Source organism: Triturus cristatus, chromosome 3_2, assembly GCF_964204655.1.
Source record: "Triturus cristatus chromosome 3_2, aTriCri1.1, whole genome shotgun sequence".
In the NCBI taxonomy this organism is placed as follows: domain Eukaryota; kingdom Metazoa; phylum Chordata; class Amphibia; order Caudata; family Salamandridae; genus Triturus; species Triturus cristatus.
Window position 1 is genome coordinate 807,042,823 of NC_140584.1, and position 20,514 is coordinate 807,063,336.

At 52.7% G+C, this 20,514-nt stretch overlaps 1 protein-coding gene across 8 annotated transcripts in view; it reads right to left on the reverse strand.

Annotated features, from left to right (window-relative positions):
* Nucleotides 1–20,514, reverse strand: part of ABI2 (abl interactor 2) — a 741,358-nt gene that overhangs the window by 45,800 nt on the left and 675,044 nt on the right. For all 8 annotated transcript variants that reach the window (XM_085648940.1, XM_085648938.1, XM_085648941.1 and 5 more), the window contains one exon: nt 13,835–14,008. In XM_085648940.1, the coding sequence (XP_085505066.1) occupies nt 13,835–14,008 (174 nt within the window). The remainder of the gene's footprint in view (nt 1–13,834; nt 14,009–20,514) is intronic.

The window sequence follows — 20,514 nt, forward strand, 5'->3', positions numbered from 1 at the left end:
AGGCCCCCTTTGCCCTTCTTGGGAACCAGAAAGTAGAGGGAATAACAACCACGACCTACTTCTGGGCTCGGAACGCGCTCGACGGCCTCTTTGGCCAAGAGGGCCGAAACTTCCCCTCGCAGAAGATTCAAATGATCCTCCGAGATACGGTGGTGCTGCGGTGGCATGGCTGGAGGGGTCGTCTCGAAGGGAGGGAGTAGCCCCTTCGGACGATTTGCAGCACCCACCTGTCCGAAGTGATGTTACGCCAGTGGAGCAGGTGAAGGCGAACTGTGTCTCCCACTGGCGATGAATGGGCCTGAAAGCTCGGACTAGGAAGGCTTTGAGGCGGATGCTGGCGGGGTGGATGTGGACTGACCGCGTCGTCCTCCAGAACCGCCTCGGCGGAAACCACGTCCGCGACCGCGTGCAGGTTGGGTCTGCGGCCGGTGGCTCTGCGGACGTGAGGAGGCGCCCCTTCCTTGGCCACGAAAGGGGCGAAAAGCAGAAGCTTGCGGCCGCGGGGCCGAAAGGCCCAAGGACGTGGCCGTAGCCCGAGAGTCCTTAAAGCGAGCCAGCGCACTGTCCGCTTTCTCACCAAAAAGGCGAGCGCCATCAAAGGGCATGTCCATGAGAGTGCTCTGGACATCCCCCGAAAAGGACGTGGACCGCAGCCAGGCGTGACGCCGAAGCGCCACCGTGGTGGAAATCGCCCTACCCAGCGAGTCCGTGGTGTCAAGTCCACACCGGATTACATGGCGCGCTGCATCCCTCCCATCGGCCAGAGCCTGGGAAAGTCGTGTCCGGGCCTCCTCCGGGCACAGGGGCAGCACGTCCTCCACCGTATCCCACAGAGAGTGGGAGAAATGGTCCAAGAGACAGGCGGTGTTTAAAGACCGCAGGCCTAAACTGAGGGAGGAGAACAGCTTCTTGCCAAACTGTTCCAGTCTCTTGGAATCCCGGTCCGGAGGAGCAGACGGGAAGGAGGTTTGGGAGGAAGAGGCCTGGATAACCAGGCTCTCGGGGGTGGGGTGTTGCGACAGAAAACTGGGGTCGCCCGGAGTAGGGCGGTGGCGCCTGGCGACGTTTCTATCCACAGGAGGAACTGTGGAGGGCTTGGATCAGGTGCCCTGGAGAACGTCAGTGAGGGCCTCATTGAATGGCAGCAGAGGCTCAGTGGAGCTTGCTGCAGACTGAAGCACCTCAGTGAGGATGTTAGTCCTCACAGCCATGGCAGGCAGCTCAAGCCCGAGGGCCGCGGCCGCCTTGCGCAGCACCATGGAAAAAGCAGCACGCTCCTCCGAAGCCACAGTCGGAGGAGAGATGAATCCAGTGTCCGGTGAGGTATCCAGACCACTGGCCTCCCCCAGTTCATCTGCCCAGTCCTGTGACAGTTGAGCCTGAACGGCCATAGGGTCATCGGACCCCTCCCAGTCGCCCCCGTCATCCGATTCCTGGTAAACAGGTGGAATGATCGGAGCCGGACGATAGACATAGTGAGTCTCGAGCGGCGTCGGATGCGGAGTCGGTGGGCGCTGCATCGGCGTCGGGTCCGGACAGGGGCTGAACCGGGGAACGACGTCGACCAGAGTCGGCGTCGGGGGTGGAACCGGAGTCGGCGCCAGCAGAGGAGGCGTGACGAGGTCGACCGGCGTCGATGGGGGCCCAGGCATGGGCCCCTCGGGGACCTGCGGCGTCGGGGCCGGAGCCTCCAACGGCGCCGGGGCCGGAGCCTCCAACGGCGCCGGGGCCGGAGCCGCCGGCGCGCAAGGTCGCCCAGTCGAGTCCGCGGGGCCCGAAGGCGTGCCGGCGGGCGTCGACGGCGGAGGTAGTTTCCTCATGGCCGAGAGGAAGGCACTGATCTCCGCCGGCGTCGCGTCAGTCCCAGGGACTGGCGGGTATGGGGACGTGCGCGGCGCCTGCGGAGCCGCAGGGGTGGAACCACCCTGACCCTCGGCCGAGTCGCGCGACCGGCGAGGGTCGGGGTGGAACCACCCTGACCCTCGGCCGAGTCGCGCGACCGGCGAGGGTAGTCCGAAGAGCGGTGTCGCCTCTTGGACTTCTTAGATCGCTTGGACTTACCCGAAGACTTCGAGCCAGATGAGCTATGACGTCTGTCGCGGCTCCGCGACCGATCCTTGGACCTGCTCCTGGACCGGGATCGAGAAGGGCGCGGAGCCGAGTGTTGGAGCTCGAGAAGCTTACGGGACCGCTCCCGCCTAGCTTTCGAGGTCAGGGCATTGCAGTCGGAGCACGAGTCCGCGTCGTGGTCGAGGCCCAAACAGTAGAGGCACCGGCGGTGGTGATCGGTCACCGACATCAGTCGGTGGCAATCGTCGCAAGCCTTGAACCCAGGCATCCTACCGGCACCAGATGTCGATTGACCAAGATCAAAAGGGATCAAAATATTTAGTTAAAAAAGACTAAAAGGGGTAGCTCTCCCGGATCGGCGCTTACTGGCGCGGAAAAAAGAAGAACTGACGTCAGCGCGCGAGGGCGGCGTCTAAGTACTCCGACGACGTCATTACGGCGCACGATGCCAACGACGGACGCGGAGCCGCAGACGACGCCTAGCGACGCGCAAGGGGTATTGCTGACGAAAAATCTTCCGGATCCAGTCTGACGCCTGGGGATATTCTAAGGTGAGGAATCTAACTAACGTGTTTCTTTCAGATTGTATTGTACCTGATTTTAAGTTCCACAGTGAACAAATTACATTCTGTAACAATGTTTCTGGTGGCTACTCTATCTAGACTTTAGCGATGGTAAGAAACATGTTCTGATTGACACTTCTAACTGCAGAATACTCACCTTTTAAATAGATATGAAAGTAATACCTCCCAAAATGTAGAGGAGTGGACTTCACACCAGGAAATCCAGGAAGGACTGAGCATCCAAAATGTTACTCAGTGTGACCCTGAGAGTCAAGGCAGCAATGCCTGGATAAGGTATGGAAGAATACCCATGTAGCTGCCTGCCAGATGTCCAGCACCAGAACTCCCCTTGCATTGGTAGAGCTGCCCACTCTGCCCTTTTGAGGCTCTAGGGGGCATGGTTGTGGCAAAGGACTGGGACACAAACCACAAGGTTAGTTTAATTTACCTCATCCTCCACCAAGCCACTCCGATAGCACCTTTCGGAGCCATCTGCTGCAAGTAGGGGGCCAGAATACGTTTTTATTGGCCCAGCTAAAATGCAATTACCTCGAAACAGTAGATCTTGTGGTTGTGCAACATGTCTATGCTCTTTTCTTCCTGTCAAATCGCTTACCACTACAATTTCATCTTTGCTCAGACCACAGTAAAACATGCTTCTGTTCTTGCCAAAGAGGTTCAGTCACTGATAGTCAAAGGAGTGATTGAGTACCCGAGAAGGAGACAGGCAAAGGTTGCTACTTAGATCACTTCTTGTTGCCAAAAAACAGATGGTTCGAAGACTAGGACACCAGTAAAAGGAAGCAAAATGAAATACAAGACAAGACACATTTGTTAAAAAACCCAAAACGAAAACAGAAGGAAAAAAGAAAGAACAAGTTACAAATCTTCAGTAACACTCTTTCTGCTGGTAGAGAGTATCTCGGTGCAGATTCCTCACATTTTGAATATTCCCCAGGCACCAAACTGGATCCAGAAACATTTCATCAGTGCCTCTGTGCACCAGAAGGTGGCGCTGTGCGGCTTCACACACATGCCGTTCCGCTCCGAAAAGGGCGTGCAGAGCCAATATTGGCGTCTCTTCTTTGCGCAGACATCAGTTCTTTTAGAGACTTGTCTACGCTCCCTGATGCAGAGCTCCAAAAGAAAAATGATAGACCAGTGTGCAGAGTCCTAAACTTTGGATATTATTAATGGATAGGGTCCAATCAAAGAACAGGGAGGGCTTGTGAGTAATCTGCGGCTAGAAAGGGTCTCGAACAGAAAGAGCGTTACCGAAGGTAAGTGACTTGTTCTTCTGATAGAGATTTCTAGCAGCAGATTCATCATCTTTTGAAAAGCACTACCTATAAGGAGGTGGGTCTGTGAAAGGCCTCAAACCAAAAAGTCTGCAGGACCGAGCAGGCAAAATGCCCCTCTATGCGAACCTAACTGTCCAGACAATAGTGCTTCGTGAATGCATGGACACCCACATAGCGGCTTAGCAAATGTCTAGGACAGGATCTGTGTGTGCTAACACACAGGTAGTCCTTTTGGCCCTGGTAAAATGACCACACAGTCCTTCGGGACTTCAAGCCAATGACCACACAGTCCTTCGGGACTTCAAGCCAATGGTTTTCATTTTGTCGCTCCAGAGATCCTCACAAAGAGCTGATCGTCCAGGTGGTAGTTTTTGGTACTATTTTTATATAAGCTCAGCACTCTCTTGGTGTCAAAGCGATGGAGTCTCCCCTCCGTTATAAGGATGAGGCAGAGTATAGAACTCCGGCAGGGTGATTGTTTTGACAGATGTGTAACGGCATCACAACTTTCAGAAGGAAAGATGCTCGAGTCCGCAGAACCAGTTTGTCCGGGAAAAAGATAGTGTATGGTGGACTGACACAAAGAGCCAACAGCTCACACACACACTGTGCTGAGGTGATGGCGATGAGAAACACAGTCATAATAGTAAAGAGCCATAAAAGACAGCTGTAAATCAATCTATCAATCATAGCATTTATAAAGCGCACTACATACCCGTGAGGGTCTCAGGGCGCTAAGGGGGGGGGGGAGGGGGGGGAGGCTGCTACTGTTCGAAGAGCCAGGTCTTGAGGAGTCTCCTGAAGGTTAGGAGGTCTTCAGTCTGCCGCAGGCGAATGGGGAGGGTGTTCCATGTCTTGGCGGCGAGGTGGGAGAAAGATCTGCCGCTGGCGGTCACTCTTCGGATGCGGGGGATGGTGGCGAGGGCGCTGTCTGCGGAGCGGAGCTGGCGGGAGGGGGTGTAGAGGCTGAGTCGGCTGTTGAGGTACGCTGGTCCGGTGTTGTGGAGTGCTTTGTGTGCGTGGGTGAGGAGTTTGAAGGTTATCCTCTTGATGAGGAGCCAGTGCAGGTCTCTCAGGTGGGGTGTGATGTGGCTGCGGCGAGGGATGTCGAGGATCAGGCGTGCGGAGGCGTTCTGGATGCGTTGGAGTCGTTTCAGGAGTTTGGCTGTGGCTCCTGCGTAGAGTGCGTTGCCGTAGTCCAGTCTACTGCTGACGAGGGCCTGGGTGACCGTCCTTCTGGTTTCGGTGGGGATCCACTTGAAGATCTTGCGAAGGAGACGGCGTTGACCTGCTTTGACTTGGTGAGGGTGGAGTCGAGGATGACCCCTAGGTTGCGTGCGTGGTCGGTGGGTGTAGGGGGTGCTCCTAGTGCGGTCGGCCACCAGGAGTCGTCCCAGGCCGAGGGGGTGGATCCGAGGATAAGGACCTCCGTCTTGTCTGAGTGCAACTTCAGTTGACTGTTTCTCATCCAGTCGGCGACGGCCTTCATCCCTTCGTGGAGGTTGGTTTTGGCGATGTGGGGGTCTTTGGTGAGGGAGAGGATCAGCTGGGTGTCGTCGGCGTAGGAGATGTTGTTGAGGTCGTGCCGCCGTGCGCGAGCGGTGCCATGTAGACGTTGAACAAGGTTGGGCTGAGGGATGAGCCTTGGGGTACGCCGTAGATGATCTCGTTGGCTTCGGAGCGGAAGGGGGGGAGGCGGACGCTCTGTGTTCTGCCGGAGAGGAAGGAGGTGGTCCAGTCCAGGGCCTTTTCCTGGATTCCGGCGTCGTGGAGGCGTGTTCGTAGTGTATGGTGGCAAACTGTGTCGAAGGCGGCTGACAGGTCCAGGAGGATGAGGGCCGCGGTTTCTCCGTTGTCAAGCAAGGTCCTGATGTCGTCGGTGGTGGCGATGAGGGCAGTTTCGGTGCTGTGGTTGCTGCGGAATCCGGACTGGGACGGGTCCAGGATGCTGTTCTCCTCGAGGAAGCTGGTCAGTTGTTTGTGGACGGCCTTTTCGATGACCTTCGCCGGGAGCGGGGTCGGAAGTTCGAGGTCCTTGCGGTCCGCCTTGGGTTGCTTGAGTAGGGCGTTGACCTCTGAGCGCTTCCGGCTCTCCGGGAAGGTCGCTGTCTTGAAGGAGATGTTGATGGTTTTCCGGAGATGGGGCGCGATGGTGCTGCTGGCTTTGTTGAAGATGTGGTGTGGGCAGGGGTCTTCCGGGGATCCGGAGTGGATGGTGTTCATGATCTTGATGGTGTCGTCGTCATTGATGTTGGTCCAGGCGAGCAGGCGGTGGGTGGTCCTGGGAGTCTCAGCGGTTGCCGGGGTGGTGACGGCATCAAAGCTGTCGTGGATGTATGCGATCTTGCGATGGAAGAAGGTGGCCAGCGAGTCGCATAGGTCTTGTTACGGTGGGATGTCGTTGGTGTTGGAGCTGGGGTTGGAGAGTTCCTTCACGATGTTGAAGAGCTCTTTGCTGTTGTGTGTTGTTGTTGTCTAGGCGGTTTTTGAAGGAGGTCCTTTTGGCGGATCTGATAAGGTGGTGGTGTCTGCGTGTGGCATTCTTGTGGGCTGTGTAGGTTTCTGGTGTTCGTTCACGGATCCAGTTTTTTTTCGAGTTTTCAGCAGGTTCGCTTGGAGGCCTGGAGGTCTTCGGTGAACCCGCTGGCTCTCTTGCTGGTGTGGGTGTTGGGGGGCTTCTTGAGCGGGGCGAGGGTGCTGGTGCTGTCATTGATCCATTGTCTGAGGCTGCGGGCATCGGGGTCGGTCGGGTCTGCGGGTGGGCTCTGGGCGAGGGCGGTGGTTGTCTGGTCCTCGGTGATCTTGCTACAGTGGCAGCGAGGCATCTGCTGGGTGCTGTGGTGTGTGGTGGGTTTCCGGAAGGTGAAATGGATGCAGCGGTGGTCGGTCCAGTGGAGTTCGGTGGTGCGGTTGAAGAAGACGTGGGAGCTTGCTGAGAAGATAGGGTCAAGCGTGTGGCCGGCGGAGTGGGTGGGTGTTGTGACGAGTTGTCTGAGTCCGAGGTTGGCGAGGTTGTCGATCAGGGTGGAAGAGTTGGAGTCGTTGTTGTTCTCGAGGTGGAATTTCAGGTCCCCGAGGACGATGTAGTCCGTGGGGGCGAGGGCGTGTGTGCTGATGAAGTCGGCGATGGTGTCGCTAAACTGCGGTCACGGTCCGGGGGGGTCTGTAGAAGAGGGTAGCTCTGAGGGTTGTGTTCGGGTCGGTGTGGATCTGGAAGTGCAGGTGTTCAGCGGTGCTGAGGGTGTCATCGGTGTCTGTCGAGATTTTGAGAGTGTTTCTGTGGACGATGGCAATTCCTCCTCCTACTCCGTTGGTGTGGTCCATGCGGGTTATCGTGTAGCCTTCCGGGATGGCTACAGCGATGTCGGGTGCCGAGGAGGGGTTCAGCCAGGTCTCTGTCAGGAAGGCGACGTCTGGGGCGTTGGTGTCGAGTAGGTCCCAGAGTTCGGCGGCGTGTTTGCGGGTGGAGCGAGTGTTGAGCAGGATGCATCTGAGGAAGTTGGGTTCTTCGGTATGTGAGTTGGCGGGCCGCATGCTGGTGAAGCTACAGTTCCGGCAGGAGAAGGGTCCTTGGGTGCGCTTCGGGGCAACCAGGCAGCAGGTGCGTGATCGTCCGGCGTTGAGGGTGCTGGGGTCGTAGCAGAGGCGGGCGTCGTGGAGTTCGCGGGGGCCAGTGGCCCTGGCACTGGGCGCGGTCCAGGCGCGGACGGGCTTGCCTTCAGCGTGCCTGCGGCATGCCTGCTGCGCGGCCTCCATATTAGGGGAGGTGGGAGGGAGGAGCAGCTGGGAGGCGGGAGCGGAGTGGCGAGCGAGGGGGCGGGGCTGCAGGGAAGCAGCGGCGGGAATGGAGGGAAGAGCGGGATACTGGCAGGAAAAAGGGGGTCAGCTACAACACAGAGCAAGTAAAAAGCAATAGAAGGGGCACAGAAGAAAAAGTGGGCAACAATGGCAAAGGGGTACAGAAGAAAAAGTGGGCAACAAATTACAAAATTACAGAGACAACAGGCACAGGATACAGTGGAGGAGCGGCGAACTTATGGCAGCAGTGGGGGAGAGGCACGGACACAGCGAAGGTGCTGTGCGGCGAGGAGAGCAGCCTGACTTGCAAGCAGGGTCAAGGGTCGCTCTCACTGTCGCTGTGAGACCTCCTTATAAGGGGAGGTGGGAGGGAGGAGCAGCTGGGAAGCGGGAGCTGGGTGGCGAGTGGGTGAGCGAGGGGGCGGGGAGGCAGGGAAGCAGCAGCGGAAGCGGAGGGTAGAGCGGGATACTGGCGGGAAAACGGGGGGGTCAGCTACAACACGGAGCAAGTAAAAAGCAATAGAAGGGGCACAGAAGAAAAAGTGGGCAACAATGGCAAAGGGGATCAGAAGAAAAAGTGGGCAACAAATTACAAAATTACAGAGACAACAGGCAGAGGATACAGTGGAGGAGCGGCGAACTTACGGCAGCAGCGGGGGAGAGGCACGGACACAGCGGAGGTGCTGTGCGGCGAGGGCAGCGGCCTGACTTGCAAGCAGGCTTGAATATAGTGTGCATCAGATAAGTCATACCCAGATTAAGGTCCCATTTGGGTATTACAAAAGGAGAAGGGAGGGCTTTAGATGTATTGTAGCCCTTTCAAAAATTGCATCACAACTTGAGGCTTAAACAATGTGGGCTGGTCTGGCAACCATAAAAAGGCCGAAAGGGCTGAAAGATCATTTTTAACCATACCCAAACCAAAGTCTTGGCGAGCAGGAGACAGAACAAGAGAACGTCAGATAACTTGGCCAGGAGTAGTCAATCTAGCATGTGCAGCACCAAACCACAAATTTGTCTCATGACAGGCATATACAGTTTTCATTGAGGGACGCATGGCTACCAAGATGACCTCAACTACCTGCGGAGGAAAGCTGAAGATGTTTGACTGTCGCAACTCAATATCCAAGCATATACGTGGAGATTCCGATGCCCAGGTCCGGTACCCTGCCCTGTTGCTGCAAAAGCAGGTCCTTCAGGAGGGGCAGCCTGATCGGAAATCCTGTGCTCAAGCCCAAGAGTTCTGGATAACATACTCTCCTTGCCCAATCCGGAGTCACTTGGATGACATGGGCCCGGTCGGTCCAGATCTTCTTGAGAACTCGCGGTAGGATTGGTATCAGTGAAAAGGCACACAGAAGACCCAATTTTCACTCGAGGCAGAACGAGTCTCCGAGCGATAGATGCCTTGGAAAATCCAATGTGCTGACATTGCACATTCCCTGTGGTGGAAAATAGATCAGACCAAGGTTCTTCCCATTTGCAGGAGAGACCTTGTGCCACCCCTCTGGGTGCGACAGGCACTCGTGATCGGCTAGGTGCTGACACTTGAGCTCATCCACCCTGGCACTCAATAATCAACAATGTTCAACACTCCGTCCATCATTTCCTTTGGTTTTTGCTTTGTTCGCCATAAGTTGGCAGGGTATGCTCAGACGTGAGTCCCTTGCTCACTTTGCCACTGGATTCAAGCAAGCCTGGCTGAAGACGGCTGAAATGCCAGAAACCGGTCCTAGGAAGCTTGTTTCCGGTCCAGGGAAGACATGGCTTGGCAGTAAGGACTGTTCCCATGAGGCACAGGGTCAGACTGATTTGCATATGGCCATGTCTGAACTGGGGTGGCAGAGTGGGCTAAAGAACGGTGATGGATTAAACCCAGATCAGTTGACTGGGGGTGAGTGCTTGCAATGTTCAATACTCCGTCCATCATTTCCTTTGGTTTTTACTCAATAATCCTGCCATGTGATTCACCACCAGGAAAATTCCTTGGCAGTCCAGCCATCTCTAGAGGAGCAAGGCCTCCTGGCACAGGGTCCGTGACCCCACCCTGCCCTGTTTGTTGCAGTAGTACATGGCAGTTGTGTTGTCCATGAGCACTTGTACCGGGCTTCCCTTGATGGACAGAAGGGAGGCTTTCAACACCAATCGCACTGGCTTCAACTCCAGAAGGTTGATGTGGAGCCGGGACTCAGAGAGAACAGAGGCCTCTGATCTCCACCAATCCCAGATGGCTGCCCCAACGCAGAAGCGATGCATTGGTTACCACTGTTGGTTTTGAGTAGGGAAGGGAGAGGGGTCTGCCACTGACCCAATCACAGTCCAACAACCGCCACAGCAGATCTTTTGCATTCTCTTCTAATATCTGAACATGGTCGGAGAGGTCCCCTTGATGTTGGACCCACTGGGACTTCAGATCCCACTGCAGAACCCACCTATGCCACGTGTCATGCTCAACCAGCAGGATGCACATCAGTCCCCCTCCCCTCAGCATAGACCTTACTCAAATGCCTGAATGTCCCGGGTTCTCTTCTGGGAGTAAGGCATGAAACTGGACAATGCCCAGAATGGATCTGATGAAGGGGAGCTTCTGAGAAGAGGACAAGTTTTGCTTCGGCATGTTAGTGAACCCCGAAGATGAAAGGATGTTCACCATAGTCTGGAGGTAGTTGACTGCATGGGGCGAGTCTACCTTCAACAGCAAGCTGCTGAGATGGGGTGGAACTGGCCCAACTGACCTCCGAAAGTGGGCTGCCGACACCACTTTCATAAACACCTGAGGGCTGTTGGTGAGACCAAAGGGGAGCACAACGAACTGAAAATTCTCCTATCCCACCGCAAACTACAAGTAGTTCTGATGGGCTGGCAGGACGGGTACATGGAAATAAGTGTTGTGAAGGTCCAATGTCACCATCTAGTCTCCAGGCCGAAGGCAGACAAGCTCTCTGCAAAGGTGAGCAGGGATGAAGGTGCTGAGAGGGCTCAGGTCTAGAATAGGCTGAAGAACTTAGTCCTTTGCGGACACCACAAAAGTAGCGGGAATAACAACCACACCCTACGTCTGGTACCGGTAACCTCTTGATGACTATTTTGGCTGAAAGGACTTGCACTTCCGGCTGCAAAATGGAATGTTGGTCGTCCTTCAGTCACTGGGGGGAGAGTGGAAGGTGCGGCAGGGAAGAAAGGAAGGGTAAGGCGTATCCCCTGGGAACAATATGTAGGACCCCATCTGTCCAATGTGATTGCATGCCAACCTGGTAAGAATCAGTGGATTCTACCTTGTATCAGCGTAAAGGCACCCTCAAGTGGTTTGGCTGGTCTCCAGGGTGGGGGTGGCAAAAGACTGGGTAACATGCTGACCTTGGCCACGAGGGCAGTGGGCACCTCAGGCTCAACTCCAAAACATCTGGGTTCCCTGTGGGGGCTGGACAGGCTGAAGAGTAAGGGACGTCTAGGCCAAAGCCACGAAATGGAGCGATGGATCTGTTGCTGCTGACAAGGTGGGGCAGAAAGGTACAGAAAGTGAGCAGTAGTCCTGTTCTCGATAAAACGCTTGCGAGTGTAATCTGCTGTGTCACCTAAGAGGCAAGTCTCCTCAAAAGGCACGTTCATCAGGAAGGACTGGACATCGGCTAAGAACCCAGACGATCGCAGCCACGCATGGCAGCAAATTGCAACCCTGATGCATCGCCAGATGGAATCAGTGGTGTCCAAGCCACAACAAATTGTGAACTTGGCTGCATGGCCGACCTGTGCCATCGGATCCCAAAAGACGTGAGAGTAGTGCCCCAACAAAAAGCTGGTGTTAAGAGCGCGAAGGGCCAAGCTGCAAGAGGGAAAGGCATGTTTGCTAAATGTTTTCACCCTCTTGCATTCCCGGTCAGGGGGACTGGTCGGACATCTGTTGAATTAGAGTGGCAGGTGGAAGCTTGCACCACTAGGCTTTCTAGTGAAGGGTACTGCAAAATAAAAGCTGAGTTACCTGAAGCAGGGCAATGGCACCTAACATTTGTTGATTGACCGGTGGGCCAGAGCCAGGCTTAACCCAATAAGGTACATATCAGTGCCTCATTGAAAGGAAGAAGCAGCTCCAAAGATGTCTGCCCCGGTTGAAGGACCTAAATCAAGACATATGTCTTAGCCTCCAAGGTGGGGAAGCTGGAGGTCAAGAAATGGTGCCGCTCTATGCATCACCATAGCGTAGGAAGTGGATTCTTCTATGGCCGGTCAAGGGGGGAAAAAAGAGACCTATCTCCAGGAAAATATTGAGGCCACTAGCTTCATGTAAGTACTTGTACCAACTGTCATCCTGGTAGGGCTCGGCAAACTCATCCAAGTCACAGTCATTATCCAAATTGGTCCTAAAAAGGGAATGCAGAGAGTGTTGTCTCCCTTGTGACAAATCAAGTGAGGGGAGTGGTGTCTCTGGCAGATTTAGGCGCAACTTCGTTCGAGGTTGAACCGGCACTGGAGAGAACAATCAAGGCCATCTCCCCGGCTCTGCACATCACTTCTGGAGCGGAACGGCATCAGTGCTGAGCCACAAGCCAGGTAGGTTTCTGGATCCAGTCTGACTACTGGGGACTATTCAAAAGGTAAGAAATCTGCAGCTAGAAGTCTCAATCCGGGAAAAAAAGGTTTTTAGCTTCTTGCGACACAAAGCAATTAGAGATCTCTCATTGGTCAGGAGGGCCCAAGCCCACAAAGGATCTCTCAGCACATTGTTTTTTTTATGGTGTGGAATTTCGAATAAGTATGGTGATCCTGATCTGAGGCAACAGGTAGTGACATGGGGTGTCAGGAAATAAGAAAGCCTGCGGGGTTATCAGTGACATGCTAGTCAAAAAGCCTTAAAAAGGATGAGGTAAACAGGGAGCCAGTGAAGTGCAAGATGGGTGGCAGAAACAAGATCAGTTTCTGATATCAACTGCACCACCATATACCTTTGTAGTTCACCTGTCCCTCTGGAAGTCCATGACTGATTTTGATACAGTAGACCAGAGAATCAGAGTCCACCACTGTGCCCCATGTATCTGAAGGAAGGAAGAGCAGGAAATTAACTTCCTAACTAACTCCACAGATGGTTGAACATAAACATTGAACAGAATAGCTGAAAGGGCTGAACCATGGAGAACCCCGTAGAACATCAGCCACTCTTTGGAGCAGAAAGGAAGTAGAGATACTACATAAGCACGTTCAGTAATGAAGGACTACAACTATTGAAGGTTTGGCCTGATAAACTATAAAACCATATTTGCCAAGCAGTTGATTACACTGGCATATCAAACTATATCAAATGCGACGGTTTGAGATGCCAAGGGCTGGTAGAGAATGGCGTTTCCTATGTTGGATAAAACTTGGCTTAGCAGAAATCATATGTGCTGCTGGGAACAGTGTCTTCTGAAGAAATCAACATTTACTGTACACACAACAGTCTCTCGTCAGAATGGAGCACTTTCCCCTTCCTGGTGTCCAGAGACGTTCCTAAGCAATGGATATCCTGAACAGGATCTGGAATTCCCATGCGGTGACTGACGAGAAGCATTCTTGACAAATAAACATTAAAATAAATAAGACTGAAGACTGAAACAACATTTCTTAAGAACTGAAGCATTTGCATTACACTCTGCTGTGTATAAGCTTTTTCTAGTTAGAAAAAACACAGTGAAAAGTGCAGTTAACAGAGTGGAATTACAAGGACAGGACACAAACGCGTTAGCTGCGCAAAGTCTTTTTCTCTTGTGTACATAATGAAATTCGAAGAACAGTACTAATCAAGGACAACACCTATCGACTCATCTCTATACAAATAGCATTTGGCGGATATATATTGTTTTGTCTTAAGGTCTCTCAATTGTACGTTTTAAAAACAGAATGTAACCCTTACATGAAGCTTGTAAAATGCTACACACAGGTTTCAAGGGTTTTTTGTTCTGCCATTCAAAGGTTCACAATTTACTGTAAAGAAAATGGCTAAAAGAACAAATACCAAACCCCATGTTCATAGTCTGGAAGGCAAACATGATCTTCCAAAAATTGTAAATCTGTTTCGCAGAGTCAGCAAAGAAAGCAGTTGGCAATAAATTAAAATTTCTCTATATATACCCTTTTCCAAATATGTCCTTGGTGCCCAGGGTGGATCTTCTTCAGCATAAGGGTCACTGTATTCCACCACAGCTGCTTCCTCTTCTTCATAATCTTCAGGGGGTGGAGGTGGTGGGGGAGAACCATCAAAAACTGGTTCTTCAGCCGGTGGTGGTGGAGGCGGGGTTTCTGAAACTGAACAGGGTAAAATCAGTAAATCGGATTAGTTACAAAAGTAATAAAGAAGACGTACTATCATGCGTCGTATAATAAATATATTTCACTAAATCCAAGACAGAGCCCATTATGTCCAGATCAGGATTTTCCAGTATTGACTGAACACGGTTTATAGAAGAATCGACTGAGAAAATGTATTATCAGGATACCAAAAGAACATTTGAGTGGGCTATTTGCAGCGAGTTCTTGAGCATCTCATGGAGGATTCTATGGAGTTCCAACTGGGCAAAGCTAGTTGGTGACACAAAGATCTAACAATATGAATAACTTGAGGACCAGGGAGGGGACACTGCTTAAACACCGATCATGGCAGATGCATTTCAATAATGCTCTCTTCCTGCCTCTCAAAATACCAGGCAACTTTGACCAGTGCACGGGCCCGAATCGACTTCTGCAGCGAAAGGGATGAAGGTGAGGGCAGCCGGGGCCCTGTGAAGAAGCAACATCTCATGCCTCAACTGTATCCCACAGCAATGAATAGCACAGCTACATGGCAGGCCTAACCAGGCACAGCCGGATCCTGCAGCATTGAAGAGAGATAGGTGGAGGAAGACGATGAGCCCATAACTAGGGTGAAACTTGTTCTGGGTTGCTTGTGTTCCAGTTCAGGGAGGACCCGACTTGGCAGTTCAGGCTTCCCATGAGGAACAGGATCAAGATTGATTTGCATATGGCTGGGTTCAAACAAGGAGGCATGATGAGCAAAAGAACGATGGGTTGGGATGCTACCACGAGATATTGCCAGTGGATAAATTGCAAGCATTCCTTCCATCACCTTTTGTGTGTTTTGAGAGATAGGTGGAGTACAGCTGCTTGATTAGTCGGAGGTTGAAGCCTGCAAAATGAGAACCCATCTCACCCCCCGCCCAATGTAATTCCCCTGACAGACGTGGTGCCCCAAACTGGCATTGGAACTGCAAAATTTCTATGGCTGGCCTCATGTCAGGACCAGCAGGAGTAATGCGGAGAGTGGGAATGCCAGAATAAGCAAACAAATGGGGCAATAATACATGAACACCACCACAAACTACACAAAAGCAGGGAAGGCCAATCGTCACAAGCAATAGACAAATTGCTGGAGTATCTTCACTTCTGTACTAATGGGAAACTGTTTCAGGGAGGGTTTTCCACAAAACAGAATGATCACAAGACATTGCCTAGCCACATACAGTGTCACGCAAAACCAAACAAACTCAACCAGTATTTGTTTTTGCACAGAGCCGATTATCTCCACCAGAGATCTATAGGTTTTTTTCCACATGCCAACGCTACCTGTCCCCGCTGTTCTGTGGAGCAAGTGGACCTCCAATACAAACTGTGGGCTTGCCTCTCATTAGGACATTACTGGACTAAGGTTCTTGAATGGACATTCTCTGTCATTCCTAAACCGATCAGTTTGTTTGGTTATCGGTAGCCTTAGGAATCTAGAAATGCTCCAAAAAAGATAAAGTAGCATTACTGTTTGCTAATCTTACCCTCCTACTAGTAAAATGAGTTATCACTAGTAACTGGAAGGTGGAAACTGCGCCATCGGTATCGGCTTGGAGTACCGCCCTTATAAAATGGATCCAAAATTGGGATGTCATCCTTGAGGAAGTGAAGGCGTCATCACATGCTAGTGCGCAGGTATAGCTAGCCTTGTTTTCCACATTGGAACTATCTGGATTTTCCCATTTGTGTCCCCTCGGCCAGCACCACCATCATTAGGGGTTTCTCAAAAATAGAAATCCTGTTGGTCTCTATGACCACCATTCTGTCCCAGGCAGTCCAGAAGAGCAAAGTCCATCCCCTACCACCCCTCTATCGCCCTATTGTTCAATCCAAGAATTTCAGAAAAGGCAAGGTTAACGTATGCTTTATTGAGGGGGGGGGGTGTGGCTTGCCCAGAAAGATGGCAGACGCAAGCGAGTGAAGTTCTACATCTCCGACCCACGATCAGGGTAAAATCACATCAATTTGTGTCGTCACAGGCTTTTGGTCCTGTGAGGCGGGGCACACTGCAGTTGCAGTGCCTCCTGATGTCTTTTTATTGATGGCTGAGTCCTGAAGCTGGAAGGAGTGAAGTGCGCCATCTAGCACTGCATGGCGGAAGGGCGTGCCCTGACCGTGGCTGAGTGCCAGCCCATGCCTGATGACGGACCTGGCCATTAGGGCACACAGCGTGGCGGATTCTTCGCTGGACTGCAGGTGAACCACCAGCGGGGGACAAGGATGCTGCTCTACCAGAGGCCTGGTGCACGGGCTGGGTAGGACTGGACGGACATTGAGTTTCGAGGCCTGGACCTACATGGAAGCTGTGTCCAGCGCGAGCGGGCTGGAGTGGTGGGAGCAGTCCAGATAGCTGTGAGAGGGGGGGTGGGGTTGACTGGTGCCCAACCGCCCCAGCCAGAGTCGCACAGCAGGGATCATGCAATTCCCCCGTGAGATTAAAGAGGCGCACAGTTACCATGGAGAGCACACAGCCGAGGAGTCCCCACTAGAGGCTGCGCGTGCTGTCTACATATTTTGAGGGTACTAGGGGGTCTGGCGAGTCTCGCTGGACAATATGTGCTGACATGAGCAAATTCCTTTGAGTGGGCGGCCCCTCCTCCTCTCCAGTGTGGAATCTGCCGCCTAGTCCCCGCAGAGACTGCGGTCCCACATGCCTAACGGAGAGAAGACGAGGCGTGGGTATTACATGGGGGTATTTAGCAGTAGGACTTGCTAAAAACCCCCATGGAGTAGAAATTAGACAAAATCTAGACAGGAGATTCGCGGCTGGGTTGATGCAATTGCCATTGATGTGGGGCTGCTCAGGGAAGACCAAAAAAAAGCTCAAGACCAGAGCTGACAACACACAGTGCCATAACAGAATTGCAGCCCAGCCTGAGAGACAGAGAGCCAAGTACAATCTCTCACCACTAAAGTCTGGGAACTTGAAGGTAGGGTGGAGGACTCCAAGGGGCACTCCCACTGCAACAATCTCCGCATACTGGACTTCCCGGAAGGGGAGAAGGGGTGTGACACCACACAATTAGTTTGAAGACTGGCTGCTGAGAACAGTGGCACCAGTGAAGTTGTCACCTCACTTTGATTGAATGTGCCCACCGAGTGCAAGCCCACAGGTTGCCTGTAGAAGCCCCGCCTAGGCCTGTGGTGGCACGGGTGATTAACTATAGAGACAAGGAACCTATCCTCCAGACTCCCCCCCCTTTGCAGGCCTAATCCTGTATGAGAATGCATGCATCTACCTCTTTCTGGACTACACAGTGGCAGTGCAACACCGCAGAGCCTCCTTTCTGGGCGTGAAGAGGGAGCTTAGACAGATTGGCCTCCAGTACTCTCTTTTATTAACAGCCAAGCCCAAAGTCGTAGCCAACAACACTAGCTCTTCTTTACTGAACCCATGGATGCCTGAGACTGGGTGCAACAGCGCTGATATGATACAGGCACATAAACCCCCCCCACCCCCCACATCCTGCTGGGCTGAAAGACCAGGGGAGGGGCTCTAGGAGCAGAACCAGGCATAGGAGCAGAGGGCACAGGTGGTTCAGGTTTCTGGGGCTCCCACTCCAGTGCAGGCAAAGGAAAATCAGCCCCAGGCTTTATCTAAGGCGACCTCTTGGTGGGCTACTAGCCGTTCTCCGACCCCCCGATTGGGCCAAGGACGGCCTTCCGTACTCAACTCCCACACCTCCCTTGGAGGCACCAACTACCCGGCTCCTCCTGAAGTCACATACCAGATGGCATGTACACTGATCTAATTACATGGACACTAATGTGCAAATAATGCCTCTGGTGGTTGAAGAAGTCTCCTGCTTGCTGAGACCAATGACTGACGGCAGGATAGATTCGCCCTGCAGGATCGCCTCCCTTCTGGAGATTATCGTGGTGCCACCATCCCGATCCACCTGCACTACCACTGAAAAGAGACTTACTGCCCAGCCATGGTTCATCGGAGATGCTGACCATATCCTAGAATCCGAGACTCAGTATATTGCAATGTAGAAATAGGTGGGCCATACCTCTCCTAACTTTTTTTTCCCTTTTTCTTTCACTTGGATTTGCTCTCACACCCTACAACTGGGGGGGGGGGGGGGGAAGAAAGATACCGGACCTTCCCTTACATTCCCCTATCTGAATGTAAGTGCAACTTTGAGTTCCCTCATTATGGGTCTTTTGGTTATTTGTATGGGCAGTCCCATGTTTGTGGTCTGCCCTTTGTCGGGAGTTGCAGAGTTCCCCTTTAGTACGTATCATACGGATGACATGGTGGGAGGGGGCCTTCTTTATTGGGATACTACTCATTATAAATCACACCATGTGAAGTTTGCATGCGTTTTGGCGCATTCTTATTCCACCGCGCAGATTTCCACCCAGCCACGCGGCTTTTTCGCACAGGGCGACTGATTATGGCTAAAGAACAAGTTACTTACCTCCGGTAACGACATATCTGTAAGAAACATTAGTTAGTGATAGATTCCTTACCTTAAAATTACTCCCAGGTGTCAGACTGGATCTGGAACGTTTTCGTCAGAAGTACCCCTGCACGTGGGAAGGTGGTGTCGTGCGGCTCTGCCTCCATCGTTGGTGTTGTGGTCGCCGAGATGACGTCGCGGCACATACTTAGACGCCGCCCTCACGCGCTGAAGTCAGAACTGTACACGACTTTCCGCGTCAGGAAGGCAGAGCCATGCAAGATACTGACCACTGGTGCATTGAAACTAGGGCACTGAAAGGGATGACCTTAACCCTAGAAATCAGTTCGCAGAACGGGGAGGAGGGGTGCGGCGGTAAGGAATCTATCACTAACTAATGTTTCTTACAGATATATCGTTACTGAAGGTAAGTAACTTGTTCATCTGAAAGAAACATGTTAGTGACAGATTCCTTACTTTAGAATAGATACCCCAGCAATACCAACCCCGGTGGTGGGTCTGCGAACCAAGATCACACAAGGAAGTCCAGAGAACAGAACAGCCAAAGAAGCAGTCTGTCCAGGCAATAGTGGTTAGTAAAAGTGTGCAGCGAGGCCCACGTAGCTGCCTGACAGATGTCTTGTAAGGGGACACCACATCCCAATGCCGTAGTGGCAGCCCTCGCCCTGGTGGAATGGGCGCAGTCCCACCGGAGGCTCCTTCTTTGCCAGAGAATAACAGGATTTAATACACAAGACAACCCATTGGGAGATAGTCTACTTGTGTACGGCCCAACCTTTTTTGGCGCCTACGTAGCCCACAAAGAGCTGGTCATCCACCCGGAACTGTTGTGTGCGATTCAGGTAAAATGAGAGCGCTCGTTTTGGGTCCAGACGGTGGAGCCTCTCTTCCTCCCTGGAAGGATGCGGAGGTGGAAAGAAGGTGGGCAAGGTGATGGTCTGCCCGATGTGAAAGGCAGTGACAACCTTTGGCAGAAAGGATGGACATGTCCTGAGCACAACCTTGTCCGGCTGGACAGACAGAAAAGGAGGTTTGCAAGAAAGAGCCTGGAGCTCACTCACTCTCCTGGCAGAGGTGATGGCAACCAGGAAAGCAGTCTTCAAAGTTAACAGACGAAGAGGACAGTTGTGAAGAGGCTAAAAGGGAGCGCACATTAAATATATGAGAACCAGGTTCAAGTCCCACTGTGGCATTACGAAGGGAATAGGAGGGAAAAGATGAGTGATGCCTTTGAGGAATCTATTTACAACAGGGGACTCGAAAAGATAGGGCTGATCAGGAAGGCTAAGACAGGCTGATATAGCAGAAAGGTAGCCCTTGATAGTGCCCAGAGCAGAACCCTGCTGGGCCAAAGTAACAGAAGGACTTCTGAAAGAGGGGCAGAAAGGGGATCCACAGCCTTTGCTGTGCACCATGCCACAAACTTGTTCCACCTGCAGGCGTATACCAACTTAGTGGAGGGGCGCCTGGCTGCCAGAATGATATCAGACTTCAGGAGGCAAGTCGAAAGGAATCAACTGCCGCCGCTCAATCTCCTCGCAAGGAGGTGGAGACTGGACAGGTTTGGGTGGTGGACCGTCCCCTGCTGCTGCGACAGAAGTCCCGAAAAGGCAGTCGGATCGGGGGATCGATGGTCATACTGAGTAGCTCGTGATACCAAACTCTTCGAGCCCAGTCCGGAGCCACAAGAATGACTTGGGCCCGGTCGCGCCTGATTTTCTTCAGCACTCTAGGCAGAAGTGGTATAGGTGGAAAGGTGTACAACAGACCGCAACTCCACTCGCGTCGATAAGCGTCGCCTAGCGAGTGCCACCTTGGAAATTCCAACGCGTAGAACTGCTGACATTGCCCGTTCTCTTCGGTGGTGAATAGATCTAAACGAGGCTCTACCCACTTTTGAAACAGACCTTGCGCCACCTCCGAGTGAAGACGCCATTCGTAATCCATCATGCACCTGCGGCTGAGTTCGTCTGCCCTGGCGTTCAGTGAACCTGCCAGGTGTTGAACCACCAGGGAAATGCCCTGGTGTTCCAGCCATGTCCAGAG